General features: G+C 45.4%; 1 protein-coding gene across 1 annotated transcript in view; it reads left to right on the plus strand.

Moving 5' to 3' along the window:
- The window catches only part of SLC45A4 (solute carrier family 45 member 4), a 145,185-nt gene that overhangs the window by 52,376 nt on the left and 73,423 nt on the right, over nt 1–19,386 (plus strand). Inside the window, exon 2 of the mRNA XM_088475216.1 lies at nt 17,142–17,766. Within this exon, the coding sequence (XP_088331342.1) occupies nt 17,535–17,766 (232 nt within the window). The 5' untranslated portion in view covers nt 17,142–17,534. The remainder of the gene's footprint in view (nt 1–17,141; nt 17,767–19,386) is intronic.

Here is a 19,386-nt window from a genome sequence, read left to right on the forward strand (position 1 = left end):
GGAAATCCCAGCTCGGTTCTGCACAACATATTTAATATACCTAGGCCGCACAATGTATGCACTTTGAGGGGTCGCTCACACCTACGCGCGCTGCCGCTATGGATTGTATTGGCAAATTTACCACATAAAAAGTGTCAATCTCCTTAACGATGCATGTAAAATGCGCCTTGGTCATGCTGCATTACCTGTTTTCCCAGCACATGTGTATGAGCGAGCCCCGGAGGATGGGTCCTGCGGTGTCTGTCATGGCAGACCTGACCTTGGTATCTTCAGCGTCTTATTAGTACTGAATAGAGCCATTTAATGTGTTTGAAATGTCAAGCAGCTGAAACGGTGCTCACTGATAGCCGTGCCCTATACTGATGAAATGCCAGGAGCGGGCAGCGTCATTCACGGGCAGCCACTTCACCTTCTCCGTTTTCCTGGATACAATAGGAGGACAGATCTATCGCACCACAGAGATGGGGAAAACGGACACTGCCAATGTCAATGGAGCACTGATACATAGCTGCCGTCTTCGGTGGCTATGAATGGGCCATAGTCTGTGCTTAAAGGGAGAAAAAAAAAGCACTGTGCAAATTCATAGGTATTCTGTATTTGGTATGCAAACGGGAAGCCGACTGCCTAAATACCGGCAGCCAGCTTCCCGACTGTCATGTCCTGGCAAGGGTGAAATGCCGGGCATCTAGATGTAGACGCCCGGCATTTCCCAGACGCCGGGAGACCGGCGCCCGGCATCCCTTTCGTAGGGATGCCGGGCGCCGTGAGCGGACAGCTGTGGGGGGGAGGGTTAGGTTTAGGGCTCCCGGGGGGGACTTAGGGTTAGGCAGCAGGGAAGGGGGTGGTTAGGGTTAGGCACCCCTAAGGAGGGTTAGGGTTAGGGGGGTTTAGGTTAGTAGATACTCACCTATCCATGATCAGGATTTCCAGCGCTGTCGGGCTTCCGCTGCCGGGATCTCTGCTGATGTCGGGCTGCCACTGCCGGGAATCGACCCACCGGCCATGCGGCCGGCGGGATTTCATACCGATTCCCTGTATTTACTATTAGTGACAGGAAACCGTGCCTAGGATTGTCATTTGTCAGTAACTGCAGGAACAGTAATGGGTCAGTACCGATGGTCACCAGTGTGGCTGGAGAGCCGAGAATGAGCTGGTCTTATATACAGTAACGCCGCTTTGATATTATTAAACATTACAGCACCTAATAAGAGCCTGTATATGACAGACTGGCAGAGTCCTGAAATGCAGCACCCCATTGTCTGCACAAGGTGACCCCGGATAACACAGACCAATAATGAAGGAAAAGGTATATTTCCCCTTCAGTTTCTGTACCTGGAAGTGATGTGGAGTGAGGACGGAAGTGAGGTTCCCCGCCCATACAGTCCACCAGAAAAAGAAACTTGTCCCCTCGCGGGCTCTCCACAAGATTATATTCCCCCTCTATGCCCACGTGGACGGTAGGGAATGACTACGTACAGTAGCTGATGACGTCAGGGTACAAAAACTGAAGGGGATCTATCCAGCTCCAATAAGGGAGACGTTACAGGAAGTTGGACAGTGCGAGAGCTTGTTCCAGAGCAACAATATTGTCGCAGTATTTAAATCTGGAAATGAGTGAAGTACAGTAGTCCATACTGTTTTGGATATATAATATAACCACTTGAAAGCTCCTCATTTCCCCATAAGATCTTCGAGAACCTGGGTAGATCTTACAGCTGAGATGGTTCATATCCCAATATTGAGACTGTCTATCAACTTCCTGTAATAACCCAAAACTGATCTCATCTCCCAAACCTACTGGACCTGAAAAACCATTGATAATATACTGTAACGTTTATTGTAACATTTAACAAAATGTACTTTGCTGAAGTATTAAATGCAAATTTGATCCTGGAAACAACCGTGGGGGGGAGGGGGGGGTGTTACAACTTAATTGTTTGCTTTTAAATTCGTACATGTTTTGGCAAGAACCAGCTGACTAATCCTTTTCTAATCAATTCAGACTAATGAATTTACAGGGGCACGATTCTCTTGTATATACACTTTGTGTCAGCTAAACGGAGCTGATCTACAAACCTTTTATTGGCCTCTCATTGGCTAATTCACCAAGCGCCAGCAGCCGCACAGAGGGGCTGATTCTGAGTCTGACCCAGCCGCGTCTTTTGGCGGTCGCCATTCTCCGACTTAATGTAAATGGCCCTACAAAGCCATTCCCTGGTGTACATAAGTGTGTCCGAATGTGCAAGGACTATGCTGAAACACTGTTGCACCATTGAAACTTGTACAAGCCCTATAGTAGTTGGTAGTCACAGAGTTTAGCGTTGGTCCAGTAGGCAGATATCACAGATGATATGGCAGTGTGTATGCCCAGCTGAAGCTCGCTGAGTAACATTGTCCAATATATAAAAGTCGTGCATGAAACTGGAAGTACCAAAAATTAGGGATAATTGGTACCATGCCATGTGTGTAATGTGATTCTTATCTCTCATACCAGCCTTTTAGTATGTGTTCAGTTATTCAGCGTTGTTATCCTGCCTTAAGGCTTTCTAGGAAAGAGGAGACTTAGGCCCTGATTCAGACCCACTCGCGAGCGGCTGTCCGCTCGCAAGTGGGTCGATGTTCTGCACTGAGCATGCGCACGACGGAGGGAGCTCCGTCGTGCGCATGCGCCAGACGCGACGAGCGAAGGAAAGTCCTTCGCTCGTTGTGTCTGATCAAAGGGGGCGTGCTGTCGATGTTGATTGATGGCACGCCCCCTTTGGTGGGCGTGCCTCCCTGACGGGGGCGTTCCCACGGGAACGCCTCCCGTCAGAAGCCGGCCCACTGACATCACTAGTGATGTCAGTGGGAGTGATTTTGGCTCTGATAGAGCCACAAATCACTCCGGAGCTTGCGGTTGAAAACCTCAACCGCAGGCTCCGGCTCGCAGTTTCGATGGTCGCGATGGTCAAGACCATCGCGGCCATCAAACTGCACGCTTGTATAGCCTGTGGGTGGTGACCCACAGCTATACGAGCGTCCAGGAGGACGCTCCATTTTCATGGAGGGCGGCCCTCCTTCAGAGCGTGCGCTCTGCTCAGAGCGTACGGCTCTGAATGAGGGCCTTATTCAGTAGGTACAGATGTGCCCACATACATCTATCCTCTATGCGCTACAAGTCGCACCACACAACGTGGGAGATCAGTGTGACTCTGTGGCGCTGAGCGTCTTTCTTGCCACTCTTTACTCTCGAATGCGTCTTATTCGCACAGCGATGCGAATAGATGGCACAAGAAGGTAAAGAGACACACGGAAAGATGCTCGGCGCTACAGATTCACGCCACGGCGCAACTAGAAGGGCTGTTTAACGCGCCAGGAGGCTAGATGTATGTGGACCCATCTGTATTTCGGTAGTAGGTATAGCTTTGGAGAGAGCTGATAATGTAGTTGGACAGTCCCAGTCTACCCCTGTACATACAGTCCAAGCTTTTCAAATACTTATTGATATTTTACTGATTGTAAGTAAGGTGTCTAGGTTGGTACAGGATGCCGACACTCTCCCTAACCCTCCCTCTCCTGTGCCTTAACCTAACCTCCCCCCTAGTACCTAAACCTCCCCCCCCCCCCCCCTTAGTGTCTAACCCCAGTATTTATCGCCAGGATGCCAGCACTGGCATTCTCAGTGCCGCCATCCCAACTTTCGGGATTTTGACTGGATCCCTGGTGTCTTTATTCGGCCACAGAGCTCCATCAAAATTATTGGGGCTTAATAAACATCGCGATGTTCTGCTATTTCTTGCCTGTAGGGTTTAAAATGCCAATTTTACTCCAGATCCCGCAGGCACGATCTCACAACATCACAGAAAATAGCTGAAAATCATTGATAGTGTAATTTGCTAAATAAACCCCCTATGTATGTAATCTAAAAATTCTAATAAAAGCTTTATATAGTGTGTTGAGTCTGTCACCATGCTTGTGCCTACAGAAAGAGTTGGTAACTACTCTGTGTTCCCTGCTGCGCAGTGAGACCTAATTATCACACACTAGGTACATGTGGGTGTTCCTATGCATTGCACAGCTTAGATCTAAATCTGATGTAAATGACATTAAGGCATGGCACCTGTACTAGGGAAATGTATGTAAAGCACCAGCTGTTTCTGGTGGTGGGGAAAGTTGAGGCCAGGTTGTCGTATAGAAAACGTACATGTCATTATTGTCTAAAGCTGCAATTACGTGGGAGAAAGCTGCCTAGCACTGGAGCAGGCTGCTGAACGCGCTAAAGGACGCCACTTTTATCTGTTCAGCCGACGATACCTTTCTGTTCTGATGACACATAAATGAGCGTTTATTGCGAATCCCAGTGTATAGGATGGGCTGCATTCAACATCGCTGTCATTTAGCCCTCTGGCAAGTTCCAAATCCTCTTCTAAGCCAAGTACACCACCGATGCTTTGTTTATATTACAATACAATTCATTTTTAGATCACATCTGCAACTTACAGGCTATTAAATAAAGGCCCCAGTTTTTTTTTATTTAGCCTGACACCATTGCACAAGCTCCTTTTACAAGGTGACCCTGCATTACATATGTCACCTAATGATACATTTATATACAGACAGACAGCAGATGCTGGTGTACGATAGTTTTAGGCATAATAAATAAATGCCTTGGGTTCAGATGAGACTGTCGGGATGCGCTCGTATAATGCATCACGCCTATCCGCAGACTATATGCAGCATCCATTGGCCCAGAATTTATACCAATATTTCCCCTCTTCTCTATGTAAACCAGTGAGGACGATTCATGACGTCTTCCATCTAGAGCAAACCGGTACAGATATCTGTAAGTCCCCCATAGTAACTGCCCATGGATATCCATGCCTACCAAACATCACAGGAGCCCTCAAAATACCCCCCGAGAGAAACTAATATAGGTTGAGTCTCCCATATCCAAATATTCCGAAATACGGAATAATTTTGCCATGACTGAGATAATGAAACCTTTGATTTTTGATGGTTTAATGTACACAAGCTTTGTCTTAGGCACAAATTATTAAAAATATTGTATAAAATTACCTTTAGGCTGTGTGTATAAGGTGTATATAACACATAAATGCATTGTGTGTGTTTAATCGGTCCTATTCCCAAAATATCTCATTATGGTATGCAATTATTCCAAAATACGGAATATTCCGTTATCCAAAATACCCCTGGTCCCAAGCATTTTGGATATGGGAGACTCAACCTGTATAAAGGCCCCACTGAAAACCCATTTTCTGAAAATAAAAATAAAATGTTTTTCAAGAATACAAATTCAGAATTATGAGCTAGTCTACGCTTATTACTGTACGGATTTGTCAGGGGATGAATTTAGTACGATGAAGATTTTGCTGACCCATGCAATGTACACAAAAGTGATTGGACGCCCCCGCGTAAGCGAAATGCTTACCATGCGTACCATTGCACACCAGTTCCAAATGGTCACTACTGTGGCGATTTTGACAAGAACACTTGGTAGGGAGGCCCCCAGTTACTCCACCAATCATTACACTGCACAACAATGAAAATGTTTCCGATGTGAAAATAGTTACTTCTAATTGATTTCAGCATGCAAAGAATGAATATGACATTTAAAACTCTGTCAGCTCTGAGTTCCGAGATATAGCCCATGTATGACGATGTAGGGGTATTCCTAGTGAAGTGGGCAGAATGGAGAGATTCTTACCAGCAATCTGCGTTCCACGCAGAGGGGGCGGGGCCTAATGACCCAATTAAATGAATCAGTTATTTGTCCCCTCCCCTATTCAAATATATGCGATTCACGGGATTACCCGCACAAGATAACTGTGGTGCACTGAGTGACAGCATAGGGAGCGATTCCACCAAGACATTTCAGCCATGGAACAAAGATATCAGGGGAGGTGACAGTGACAAGAGAGGCCCCAGAAGAGGAGGACAAGCGACAAGCAAAGAGAAAGCACCCCCATGTATAGGCCACTATATTACATAGTACTTTCCTATGCTGTATGTATGTTTCCTATGCTGTATGTATGTTTCCTATGCTGTATGTATGTTTCCTATGCTGTGTGTTTGTTTCCTATGCTGTATGTCTGCTTCCTATGCTGTATGTTTGTTTGTTTCCTATGCTGTGTGTTTGTTTCCTATGCTGTGTGTTTGTTTCCTATGCTGTATGTCTGCTTCCTATGCTGTATGTTTGTTTGTTTGTTTCCTATGCTGTGTGTTTGTTTCCTATGCTGTATGTCTGCTTCCTATGCTGTATGTTTGTTTGTTTCCTATGCTGTATGTTTGTTTGTTTCCTATGCTGTGTGTTTGTTTCCTATGCTGTGTGTTTGTTTCCTATGCTGTATGTTTGTTTCCTATGCTGTATGTTTGTTTCCTATGCTGTGTGTTTGTTTCCTATGCTGTGTGTTTCCTATGCTGTGTGTTTGTTTCCTATGCTGTGTGTTTGTTTCCTATGCTGTGTGTTTCCTATGCTGTGTGTTTGTTTCGTTTCGTGTTCTTATTTGTGATTGATTTAGAACAACTGTTATTTATTTTCTATCAAGAAAATATCAGATTATTTTAAAATAGCTTTTCACTATGACTATATTACTAATGTACATACAGTATAGTGCAAGTAGTGTAACTCCAAAAATAGAGCTAGTAAAAACATTCTGAAATCATTTTAGTTTTTCTTGACCTCAAATTAGTAATGTATGACTATTAGTGATGTATGACTATTAGTAATGTATGACTATTAGTGATGTATGACTATTAGTAATGTGTGACTATTAGTGATGTATGACTATTAGTAATGTATGACTATTAGTAATGTATGACTATTAGTAATGTATGACTATTAGTACTGTATGACTATTTTTAGAAAGGAAACAAATTAAAAGTATTTGTTGTACAGTGTTATTAGTAAGATAACCCATGAAAGAGTGTCTGCAGGCAGAGAAGCACCACCCTCCTAACACAGTGGAAGGTTGTCCTTAATGTGCTGTAGCCTAATTCTTTAAAATCCACTGCATTGACCATCTTCTAACTTTACATTCAATTGAATGAAAGGGGTGAGTATGTCCCAAATTATGGGTAATGGGGAGTTCATTCCATCGTTCTCCGTACTGCCTGTATTATACAAGGGGTTTCTGTTTTCTGGCTGGGACAAGGAGGGAAGTCACATGTGCTGGCAGCTGTAATCCTTGTATGAATAAACAGGACAATACAGGAAGTTGTTGATTTCAGTTTTCTCGTTTCATGTGTGCGAATTGTAACATCCTAATCTTCCTCTGACCTTTCAGTGTAATCGAGCGCCATAGGGCGAAAAAAAAAATAATGCTGAAAAAAATTGAAATATATTGTGTCTGTGTTAATAAATGCTACAGTGCAACTGTATTATTACTCGGTAACATTGCAGACCCATTATGTTGACGCTTTTTGTAAGGGATTTTTTGTAATGTGAAATAAAAATGTTTTTGTTCCAGGAATATTATATCCTATTTTTTCTCCTATCTTTTTATGCAAAAGACCACAAGCCTAGGGGGGTACTAAAGCCACCAATCCGTTTCTACTTCTCATTTATCGAGCACATTCTAGAACAGAGGTGGTCAACCAGTCAGCGGCAAAGAGCCCAAAAATACCTGTAGTTAAGCCAAAGAGCCAATAGCGTGCACCGACGTAGCGCATTCAAATATGGGGCGTGGCCTAGCTGTCACAAGGCCACACCCCAGTTTTGTGCACACGCCTTTGGTATAACATTTGCAGTAGCATGACCTATTTGTGGCCCTTAATCCAGTTCCCCTTACCCCCCTGTATTTGTGCCCCTTGTATTAGTGCCCCCTAAAGTAGTTCCTCTTAAACAGTACCCCCAGCCCAGTACTTACCTGACCGCCCCGGCTCTTTCTCCCATTGACACTACCTCTGACTGGATCTATCTAGATCCAGCAGGCGCTCAGGTCATGCTCCTCCCGTCGCTGGTGACTTCATGACGTCACCCATGCAATGCATCACTGGGAACGCTGGCCTCTGAAGCGATCAGAACCTAAAGAAGCCTCTTCAGAGGCCAGCGTTCCCAGCTCCAGTGGGGGGGGAGCTGCATCTTAGAAACAAAAGATCCACACGCGGCTCGAGAGCTGCGGATTGGCCACCCCTGTTCTAGAACATAATAGCTAGACTCTGGTTGCTATGGGCAACACCTCCACTTCTATAAACCCGCACTTTAGTACATATACCCCCTAGTATGAAAAGGGAAGACAATCCTATTGTGGGTATAGAACGAACACTGATGTTTTTAAATACACCCTTAGTAAATAATGGCTTTTGGGAATTTAGTTTTGCAACTAGATTAGAACGTTTCACTAGTACTTCATAAAAAAGTATCGGCAATGGAGCATAAGCACATTTCGGACCGTTTAATAATGGCAGGTATTTGAATAAAATGCTGCCGGTCTCTGGGAAAAAAAGTTTTTGGAGCTTCTTAAAGGTTTAAAACTTCTCTGAAATCTTAAAGAACAATTGGAGATTCCAAGTAAACGGCTGTGACTCTTCCCTCTTCTCACTCGCGCTTCCTCTAACAGCCATAGCGATAATTCTGCGTTTCCTGAGCACGGGGCTTGGGAATAAGGCGGGTAGGGTTAGTCAGCGCTGACTCAGTAGCTGAAAGCATTGTCTGCAAGAATATCATAGACTGAAATCAGTGGCACATACCCCCAGTGGAAGTTACACACGTCTCCTATATTTAGAGATTTTTGCTCTATACGTCATTGCTCTGTATTCGAGAAGGTGAGGTAATGCTTCTGCTCTATGTTCTAGTCTTCATGCCTATCAGAACCTAAGTGGGAATAGGAATGCTCCTTAATATCAGGGAGACTTAATTGGGAGGGGTTTTTTTTTGTCGAACTTAATTACATACATTATTCAGCTATTAATAAATATTTACTGTGATCTTCATGCTTTCTGGCAAAAACTAGGTAAGATTTCATGAGTTGTCTTCAGTATTTTATTTTATTTTTGTGCAATCTGTCTATAAAGCACAATTTATTGAAGTGCCCATTGTCCTATGGACCGTTTCTCCTGTCTCCACAATGGGAGAGCCTACATCTGCCAGAGTCCTTAAAAGAATACTAATAACACACATGCTCCGTTTTAGAGGTTAATCGTTTACATACATCTTAACTTATATTGAGACAAAATGGCACAACTGAAGTCGTTGACTTTGTCGTATATCCTTCTCATTGGTGCTTTTCTCAAATTTGTTTCAAATGTTCTCTGATCCTCATGATGAAGCTTGTGTTTGCCATTGTGCTAATCTCATGTAGGACCTCTTACAGACGGCTATATGTATATTGCAATTGAAACACTTTTTTTTAATTGCACACAGTTGGGCTCCAATTGAAGTGACCACTGAAGACAACCCGTTGCTCTAAGGCAGCGTTTCCCAACCTTGGTGCTCAAGCCACACTAACAGTCCAGGTTTTAAGGTTAGCCATACTTGAGCACAGGTGACTTAATTAGTACCTCATTCATTTTGATTTATCCGTCTGTGCTCAAGCATGGATATCATTAAAACCTGGACTGTTAAGGGGCCTATCCATTAGCAGATGAATTTGAACGATTTATAGTTCAGTCGTTCAATTTATCTGCTAATGGATAGGCTCTGAACGATAAAAATGCGCACTCCTGCGGCTGACAAATTGGGTCTTTTGTCTCTCCAACATGTTGGTCAATTATCGTTTATCGCTGACAGATATTAGAAATATCTGTCGCGGTGAACAACAAACTATTTTTTTTTTTTAATGAAAATGAATAGGAACTAGGGGTGAGCGGGTTCGGATTTCTGAAATCCGAACCCCCCCGAGCCCCCCCGATCCGAGTCCGATCCGAGTCAGGCTCGACTTTTCCCGCCTGACTCGGATCTGACATCGAGGCAAAACGTCATCATCCCGCCTTCCGAGTCTCGCGGGTTTTGGATCCTATATAAGGTACCCGCGTCTGCGCCATTTTCTCACTCGGCTGTGGACAGTGAAGAGGGAGGGTGGGAGTTAGTGCTGTGTAGTGTAGTGTAGTGTAGTGCTGCTGTTGTCCACTACTTCAAAGTCCATAGGGGCTGGCTGTGTTGTGCTGTGCTGCTGTTGTTAATAGGGGCTGTGTCCACTACTTCAAAGTCCATAGGGGCTGGCTGGACTGTGTTGTGCAGTCAGTTCTCCATAGGGGCTGTGTCCACTCCAAAGTCCTGTGCAGTGTCCCAGTCCTAAAGGGGTGCTGTAGTGTTGTCCAGGGGGTGCTCTGTCCATCAGGGGTGCTCCCCCCAAGTGCTAAAAAAATAATATATTTTCTGTGTTTGTGAATTGTGTGCGCAGTAGCCGCACGTGCATCAACAAAGTAGTGCCAAGCGTGCGCCTGTGTCATAAGTAAAGGGCCGGCTGGCTTGACCGTTAAGGGTGCTGTAACCCCCGAAAGTACACTCCAGTCCAAACCAAAAAAAAAATTATTTTCTGTGTTTGTGAATTGTGTGCGCAGTAGCCGCACGTGCATCAACAAAGTAGTGCCAAGCGTGCGCCTGTGTCATAAGTAAAGGGCCGGCTGGCTTGACCGTTAAAGGGTGCTGTAACCTCCGAAAGTACACTCCAGTCCAAACCAAAAAAAAATTATTTTCTGTGTTTGTGAATTGTGTGCGCAGTAGCCGCACGTGCATCAACAAAGTAGTGCCAAGAGTGCGCCTGTGTCATAAGTAAAGGGCCGGCTGGCTTGACCGTTAAAGGGTGCTGTAACCCCCGAAAGTACACTCCAGTCCAAACCAAAAAAAAATTATTTTCTGTGTTTGTGAATTGTGTGCGCAGTAGCCGCACGTGCATCAACAAAGTAGTGCCAAGCGTGCGCCTGTGTCATAAGTAAAGGGCCGGCTGGCTTGACCGTTAAAGGGTGCTGTAACCCCTGAAAGTACACTCCAGTCCAAACCAAAAAAAAATTATTTTCTGTGTTTGTGAATTGTGTGCGCAGTAGCCGCACGTGCATCAACAAAGTAGTGCCAAGCGTGCGCCTGTGTCATAAGTAAAGGGCCGGCTGGCTTGACCGTTAAGGGTGCTGTAACCCCCGAAAGTACACTCCAGTCCAAACCAAAAAAAAAATTATTTTCTGTGTTTGTGAATTGTGTGCGCAGTAGCCGCACGTGCATCAACAAAGTAGTGCCAAGCGTGCGCCTGTGTCATAAGTAAAGGGCCGGCTGGCTTGACCGTTAAGGGTGCTGTAACCCCCGAAAGTACACTCCAGTCCAAACCTAAAAAAAAATTATTTTCTGTGTTTGTGAATTGTGTGCGCAGTAGCCGCACGTGCATCAACAAAGTAGTGCCAAGCGTGCGCCTGTGTCATAAGTAAAGGGCCGGCTGGCTTGACCGTTAAAGGGTGCTGTAACCCCCGAAAGTACACTCCAGTCCAAACCAAAAAAAAATTATTTTCTGTGTTTGTGAATTGTGTGCGCAGTAGCCGCACGTGCATCAACAAAGTAGTGCCAAGCGTGCGCCTGTGTCATAAGTAAAGGGCCGGCTGGCTTGACCGTTAAAGGGTGCTGTAACCCCCGAAAGTACACTCCAGTCCAAACCAAAAAAAAATTATTTTCTGTGTTTGTGAATTGTGTGCGCAGTAGCCGCACGTGCATCAACAAAGTAGTGCCAAGCGTGCGCCTGTGTCATAAGTAAAGGGCCGGCTGGCTTGACCGTTAAAGGGTGCTGTAACCCCCAAAGTACACTCCAGTCCAAACCAAAAAAAAAATATTTTCTGTGTTTGTGAATTGTGTGCGCAGTAGCCGCACGTGCATCAACAAAGTAGTGCCAAGAGTGCGCCTGTGTCATAAGTAAAGGGCCGGCTGGCTTGACCGTTAAAGGGTGCTGTAACCCACAAAGTACACTCCAGTCCAAACCAAAAAAAAAATTATTTTCTGTGTTTAGCCGCACGTATATATCAAATCGATATAACATAAATGGAGGACCAAACTTTCTCCGATAAAAATAAAATAGAGAAAGATCAAGAACCACTTCCTCCTAGTGCTGAAGCTGCTGCCACTAGTCATGACATAGACGATAACATGCCATCAACGTCGTCTGCCAAGGCCGATGCCCAATGTCATAGTAGAGGGCACATACAATCCCAAATGGCAAAGTTCAGGAAAATGACCTTGAAAAAGACATTTAAATCAGCTGAAGAGAAACGTAAACTTGCCAATATGCCATTTACGACACGGAGTGGCAAGGAACGGCTAAGGTCGATCCCTAGTATGTTCATGACTAGTGGTTCAGCTTCACATGACGATGGAAGCACTCCTCCCACTAAAAAAATCAAAAGAGTTAAGCTGGCAAAAGCACAGCGAAGAACTGTGCTTTCTAAGAAGATATCACAAATCCCCAAGGAGAGTCCAAGTGTGGTGGTGGTTGCGATGCCTGACCTTCCCAGCACTGGACGGGAAGAGGTGGCTCTTTCCACCATTTGCACGCCCCCTGCAAGTGCTGAAAGGAGCACCCACAGTCCACTTGCTGATATGCAAATTGAAGATGTCACTGTTGAAGTACAACAGGATGAGGATACTGGTGTAGCTGGCGCTGAGGAGGAAGTTGGCGAGGAGGATTCTGATGGTGATGTGGTTTGTTTAAATCAGGCTCCGGGGGAGACAGTTGTTGTCCGTGGGATGAAAAAGCCCATCACGGTCATGCCTGGGCAGAAGACCAAACATTCCACCTCTTTGGTCTGGCAATATTTCTATCCAAATCCGGACAACAACTGTCTTGCCATATGTACCATATGTAAAGGTGAAATAAGTAGGGGTAGGGACGTCAACCACCTAGGAACATCCTCCCTTATACGGCACCTGCAGCGCGTTCATAAAAAGTTACTGTCAAGTTCAGAAACTTTGGCTCAGACCGTAAGCAGTCCAGGGACACCTAAATCCCGTTGTCCTGTTGTATCCAAGCGCCTGCAAACCACACCGTCAACTCCCTCCTCGTCAATTTCCTCCTTAGTCAGGATCGGAAGTAGTCCTGCAGGCCATATCACTGGCATGACTGACTCTCCTATCCGGGATTCCTCCGGAGGATCCTGCATTGCTACGCCTACTGCTGCCGCTGCTGCTGTTGCTGCTGCTGCTGGGAGTCGTTCATCATCCCAGAGAGGAAGTAGGAACACCACTACTTTTACTAAACAATTGACCCTCCAACAGTCCTTAGCGAGGAGGATGAAGTACGACAGCAGTCATCCTGAAGCAAAACGTATAACTGAGGCCTTGACTGCTATGTTGGTGTTAGACGTGCGTCCGGTATCCGCCATTAGTGCAGTGGGATTTAGACAATTGATGGAGGTAGTGTGTCCCCGGTTCCAAATCCCGTCTAGATTCCACTTCACTAGGCAGGCGATACCGAGACTGTACAGAAACGTCAGAAAAAGTGTCCTCAGTGTCCTGAAAAATGCCGTTGTACACAATGTCCACTTAACCACGGACATGTGGACAAGTGGAACAGGGCAGACTAAGGACTATATGACTGTGACAGCCCACTGGGTAGATGTATCACCTTACGCAGCAACAGCAGCAGCGTCACCAGTAGCAGCATCTCAGAAATGCCAGCTCGTTACAAGGCAGGCTACGCTGTGTATCACCGGTTTCAGTAAGAGGCACACCGCCGACAACCTCTTAGAGAAACTGAGGGAAATCATCGCCCAGTGGCTTACCCCACTTAGACTCTCCTGGGGATTTGTGATATCTGACAACGCCACCAATATTGTGCGGGCATTACATCTGGGCAAATTCCAGCACGTCCCATGTTTTGCTCACACAATAAACTTGGTGGTGCAGAATTTTCTGAAAAGCGACAGGGGTGTGCAGGAGACGCTTTGGGTGGCCCGAAAAATTTCTGGCCACTTTCGCCATTCAGCGACTGCGTGCCGAAGACTGGAGCGCCAGCAAACACTCTTGAACCTGCCCCGCCATCACCTGAAGCAAGAGGTTGTGACGCGGTGGAACTCAACCCTCTATATGCTTCAGAGGATGGAGGAGCAGCAAAAGGCCATACAAGCCTATACATCCACCTATGACATAGGCAAAGGAGGGGGTATGCACCTGACTCAAGCGCAGTGGAGAATGATTTCCGTGTTGTGCAAGGTTCTTCAGCCCTTCGAACTTGCCACACGTGAAGTCAGTTCAGACACTGCCAGCTTGAGTCAGGTCATTCCCCTCATCAGGCTTTTGCAGAAGCAGCTGGAGAAAGTGAAGGAGGAGCTAAGACGGAGCGATTCCGCTCGGCATGTGGGACTTGTGGATGAAGCCCTTCATTCGCTTTGCCAGGATTCCAGGGTGGTCAATCTGTTGAAATCAGACCACTACATTTTGGCCACCGTGCTCGATCCTAGGTTTAAAGCCTATGTGGTGTCTCTCTTTCCGGCCGACACAAGCCTGCAGAGGTGCAAAGACCTGCTGGTGAACACACTGTCAGCTGAAGCGGAACGTGACACGTCAACGGCTCCTTCTTCATTTTCTCCCGCAACTGGGGCTGCCAGGAAAAAACTTAGGTATCCTAAGCAACCCGCTGGCGGTGATGCAGGGCAGGCAGGACCAAGTTTGGACATCTGGTCCGGACTGAAGGACCTGGCAACAATTTCTGACATGTCTACTGTCACTGCATATGATACTGTCACCATTGACAGAATGGTGGAGGATTACATCGGTGACAGCATCCAAGTAGGCATGTCAGACAGTCCATACCTGTACTGGCAGGAAAAAGAGGCAATTTGGAGGCCCCTGTACAAACTGGCTCTATTTTACCTGAGTTGCCCCCCCTCCAGTGTGTACTCCGAAAGAGTGTTTAGTGCAGCCGGGAACCTTGTCAGCGAAAGGCGTAGGAGGTTGCTTCCACAGAATGTGGAGAAGATGATGTTCATCAAAATGAATTATCAGCTCTTCCAGGGAGACCAGCCTCCAGAACGTACAGAGGGACCTGTGGTGGTGGATTCAAGTGGGGACGAGTTAATACTTTGTGAGGATGAGGATGTACACACTGAAGAGGGTGAGGAATTGGTGGATGAGGAGGATGAGGATGACATCTTGCCTCCGTAGAGCCAGTTTGTGCAGGGACACATTAATTGCCAGCTTGTTTTGTGGGGGCCCAAACGAACCAATCATTTCAGCCACAGTTGTGTGGCAGACCCTGGCGCTGAAATGATTGATTTGTTAAAGTGTGCATGTCCTGTTTATACAACATAAGGGTGGGTGGGAGGGCCCAAGGACAATTCCATCTTGCACCTCTTTTTTTCTTTGCATTATGTACAGTTTGGGGCCTAGTTTTTCTAACTGCCATCCTGTCTGCCACTGCAGTGTCACTCCTAGATGGGTCACGTGTTTGTGCCGCCCACTCGTGTCGCTTAGCATAGTCATCCAGCTACCTCGGTGCAACCTTTTGGACATAAAAACACTATTGTGAGGTGTGAGGTGTTCAGAATAGACTGGAAATGAGTGGAAATTAAGGTTATTGAGGTTAATAATAGCATAGGAGCAGAAAAACCTACAAATTCTGTGATTTTAGCTGTTTTTATGCTTTTTTTCAAAAAAATACAGATCCAAAACACAAAACCCAGAACCCAAAACACGGAAGGGTGGTTTTGGCAAAACCAATCCAGATCCAAAACACGAAGAAAGATCCAGATCCAAAACCAAAACACAAAACACGAAAAGTGGCCGGTGCACACCCCTAATAGGAACATGAAAAAAAATCCACTCCCAGAATGATGTCATGCAATATCGTTCGTCGTTTACAAAAATCTGTCATGTACATTATAGATATGTCACCGCAGCCCCAGGAATTTTCAAGGGATAAATCTTTTGTCTTTCAGAAAGATCTGCTAATGGATAGGCCCCTTTAGGGGTATATTTACTGAACTGGATTTTAGAAGTGGCGATGTTGCTCATAGCAACCAATCAGATTATACTTAAGATTTATTTAGCACCTTCTAGAAGATGGTAGCTAAAATCTGATTGGTTGCTATGGGTAACGTCTCCACTTCTAAAAACCGGCCTGCACTTAGTGTGCTTTGAGTACCAAGGTTGGGGAAACTCTGCTCTAAGGTTTAGTTAGGTGTATCTTACCAGAAGTAACACTTTTTACAGCCAATGTGCAGGCAAAGACCGAATCCACCATAAATACCATTGCGAACCACGTATTGAGTATATTTTATATACTGTTTGTGCTGCAGCTTTAAAGTGCAAAAGGCTGTAATCCATGGTGAGCAGAATTTAGTTTCATCCATTGTTAAAGACTCTAAATTGCAGCCTATTAAACCATAATCCTATAAAGCAGAGGTGTGCAACCTTGATTATAAGCCATACAACGCAGTCTGTTGGAAACCGCCTCTTTACGGTGATCTCAAATCAATGGTGCGCCAACACCCACGGTCCAGGCAAGGTAGAGCCTCCGAGGCACCATAGGTCGCCCTCCCCTAGATTGTGAGATTACATACAGAAGTGTCCTCACACATCTAGCCTCCTTGCACGTTAAACAGCCCTTCTAGTTGCGCCATTCTGTGACGTGAATTGGTAGCTCCGAACGTCTTTTCATGGCGCATATCACTTTAGTCGGCAGAAGCTGCTTGTGCATACTATTCTCATCATCGCTGTGCGAATAAGACGCATTTGAAGAGAAAAAGCTGCACGAAAAGAGGCTCCGCGCTACCCAGTCTCACTTGTGTTGTGTTACGCGACTTGTAGCGCACGGAGGATAGATGTATATGGACACATCTGTACAGAGTTACACTAAATGTCATCTGTTCGTGGGCTTCATTCTAGGTCCCTGCCCAGTTTTCCCAGCCTGATAAATTCGCCGGGAGCCGTTATTGTTTTAATTGACACGTTGTACAATATAAATCTGTGTGCCGACCGGATGGTGTACGGTAATTGCTAACACAAAAGCCGCCCTTTCTTACAATGACGCTCTGTTCTACAATGTATTTTGTATCGTTATCGTAGATTTATTTTTTTTTTTTCTATTTACTCGATCACAGGATTTTTTTTTTTTTTTTATGAGACTCATTAGTTCCACATCTCCGGCCAGTGGCCTGAAGCTTGGCCGGCAGAGTCCGCTTTATGCTGCCTCACCCTCTAACACTGTCTCTGTCTCTCTCTTGATTTGCAGATTAACCAGACGCTCGATGGGGATTAACAGTGCATCACCTGTGTGTGTCGCCTGCCCAGCCCGCTACAACAAGACCAAGACTTTTACCACTTCTTCTATAGAAATTATGAAACTGGTATTAACTGAATGGCAATTATGGATTTTTAACTCTAATTCACAGTAAACCATTAAGCCATATGATTGAATTAGTACCAAATACCCTTCTCTTGCCCAGCACCTTATTCGCAAAGTTGCGGCAACATCTACTTGAACACGGTGGAATATAAGTATTAATTGCATGACGGAAAGTTGAACAAATAAAGAATAAATATTTATCTTTGAAGATATATAGTATTAATATTTATATAGAATCTAGGAATATATATACACATATATATTTTTGTGGTGACAAAGATGGCCCCTCAAAATGCCGACTCGGAATCTATGCAAGTTCAGGACCTCCCGTTGGCCAAGCTGAAGACGGACGAGAACAAGGAGAACGAGAGCAGGGACGAGAATCTAAGCGAGAGCTCTATAGACCGGATCCCCGTCCGCCTCTGGGTGATGAACGGCGCTGTGATGTTTGGTAGAGAATTTTGCTACGCTATGGAGACAGCGTTGGTGACGCCGGTCCTGTTGCAGATCGGTAAGTGTGTGTCTTGTGCAGAGATGATTTGTACCAATCAATGACCTGCATTTTTTTAGTTGGGAGCAACCCCTTTACCCCTATTCTATGATAAAGGGAGCTTCTGATCCAGTGACTGAACTGCCTTGTAATGTCATTATCATTATATAAACGGGCAGGGCTGCCATCAGAGATTGCGGGATCCGGGACTGACAAAATAGGCGTTTTAATACTTGCTCTTTTGTTAGGGTGGTCTCTCTGTCCTCTCCTCTGCAATGCAATATTGCTCACTTGGATCTCTAGGGCGCGGCATTATGTGATGTCACATATCGGTGGATCACCACGGCCCTGCAGGAACGATTCACAGAGGGCCGATGCACAGTGAAGGCTTGTTTTTAAGAAGCCCTTCCTGCACATTGCCTCGCTGCTGTTGTGCAGCTTTCCAGGTATCAGTGGTAAGAGACAGCGATGGGCTTCCTATTCGTCCAGGCACAGGACTCCAGTCTGCTCTCTGTCACCCCCCCCCCCCCCCCTTTCCTGATGGCGGCCCTGTATACTGGCTGTAGCAGCATTAAGAGCCAACTAGCCTAAAGTATAATGTATCCTATCAGTATCGGTCTGGGGCATGAAGGGCCTACCAGAGGCTTGCAGTGATAGGGACCCATACTTAGGGGTCTGGCTAGCTTCCAGAGGGGATGTGGCTAGTGTCCACATAGGCAGCTTGGCTATCCAATAGAGAGTGCATGGTCTGGGTCCCTTTAAAAAAAAATAAAAATTACATTATCATGCAATATATATATATATATATAACAGATTAATAACAGCAGTGCATTATGGAAAATACACCATAGTCCTGTTCAGTATAATGAAAGATAAGTATAATTCAAGTGCACAGTGTGGAACCTGATCCCTAGAGGAGGGGGTGGGCCCTCAGGCATTAGTGCCCACATGGGGGTCTCCCCTGTGGCCCTGTCCGACCCTGTATCCTGTATAAAACAGTCATTACAGCCAAAGTTGTGATTATACTATAAGGATATTTTCCGTCACATGTCATAATGAAGCTGCACCAGCCTGGCTTGGTCACTATTTACAGAAAATATCTAGTAACAGAGAGCAATAGCTTGTTTATATAGCGAATGTAATTAAAACACCCAACATCTTGTGCTCTATTATGGTACGGGCAGATTTGCCCCCTCACCCTGAATCTTGGGGAGTCCCCAGACTACCACACCAGCGGGTCACCCTTCTACACTTCTACACCCCTCACCCAAGATCCTAGTGAGATGGGCAAACTGAGGGAGTGATCACACAAATTGCCCCCTTTCTGTATTTGCTAATTACGACTTCACAGATAAACATGTTTTTTGCAATTGCCCTGTTGCACAACAATTATAGGTATGTTGACTGTAGAAATGCGCTGTCACTAATTGTGTTGTGTGCGGGAAAGTAAATATGAAAATATTGTCTTGTCTGGTTTTTGTAACTCTATATTCATTTTTAAATAACAACATCCCATGACCCAACAAATAGTATCTCACATTGGGAAACACATGGTAACGTGACATGATGGAAACATAACGCAAACACTGAAACAAAGGGGAAGAGAGAAGGAGAGGTATTAAACCAGGGCGGTGGGGAGAG

Source organism: Taudactylus pleione, unplaced genomic scaffold, assembly GCF_031769625.1.
Source record: "Taudactylus pleione unplaced genomic scaffold, aTauple2 ptg000168l, whole genome shotgun sequence".
Lineage (NCBI taxonomy): Eukaryota > Metazoa > Chordata > Amphibia > Anura > Myobatrachidae > Taudactylus > Taudactylus pleione.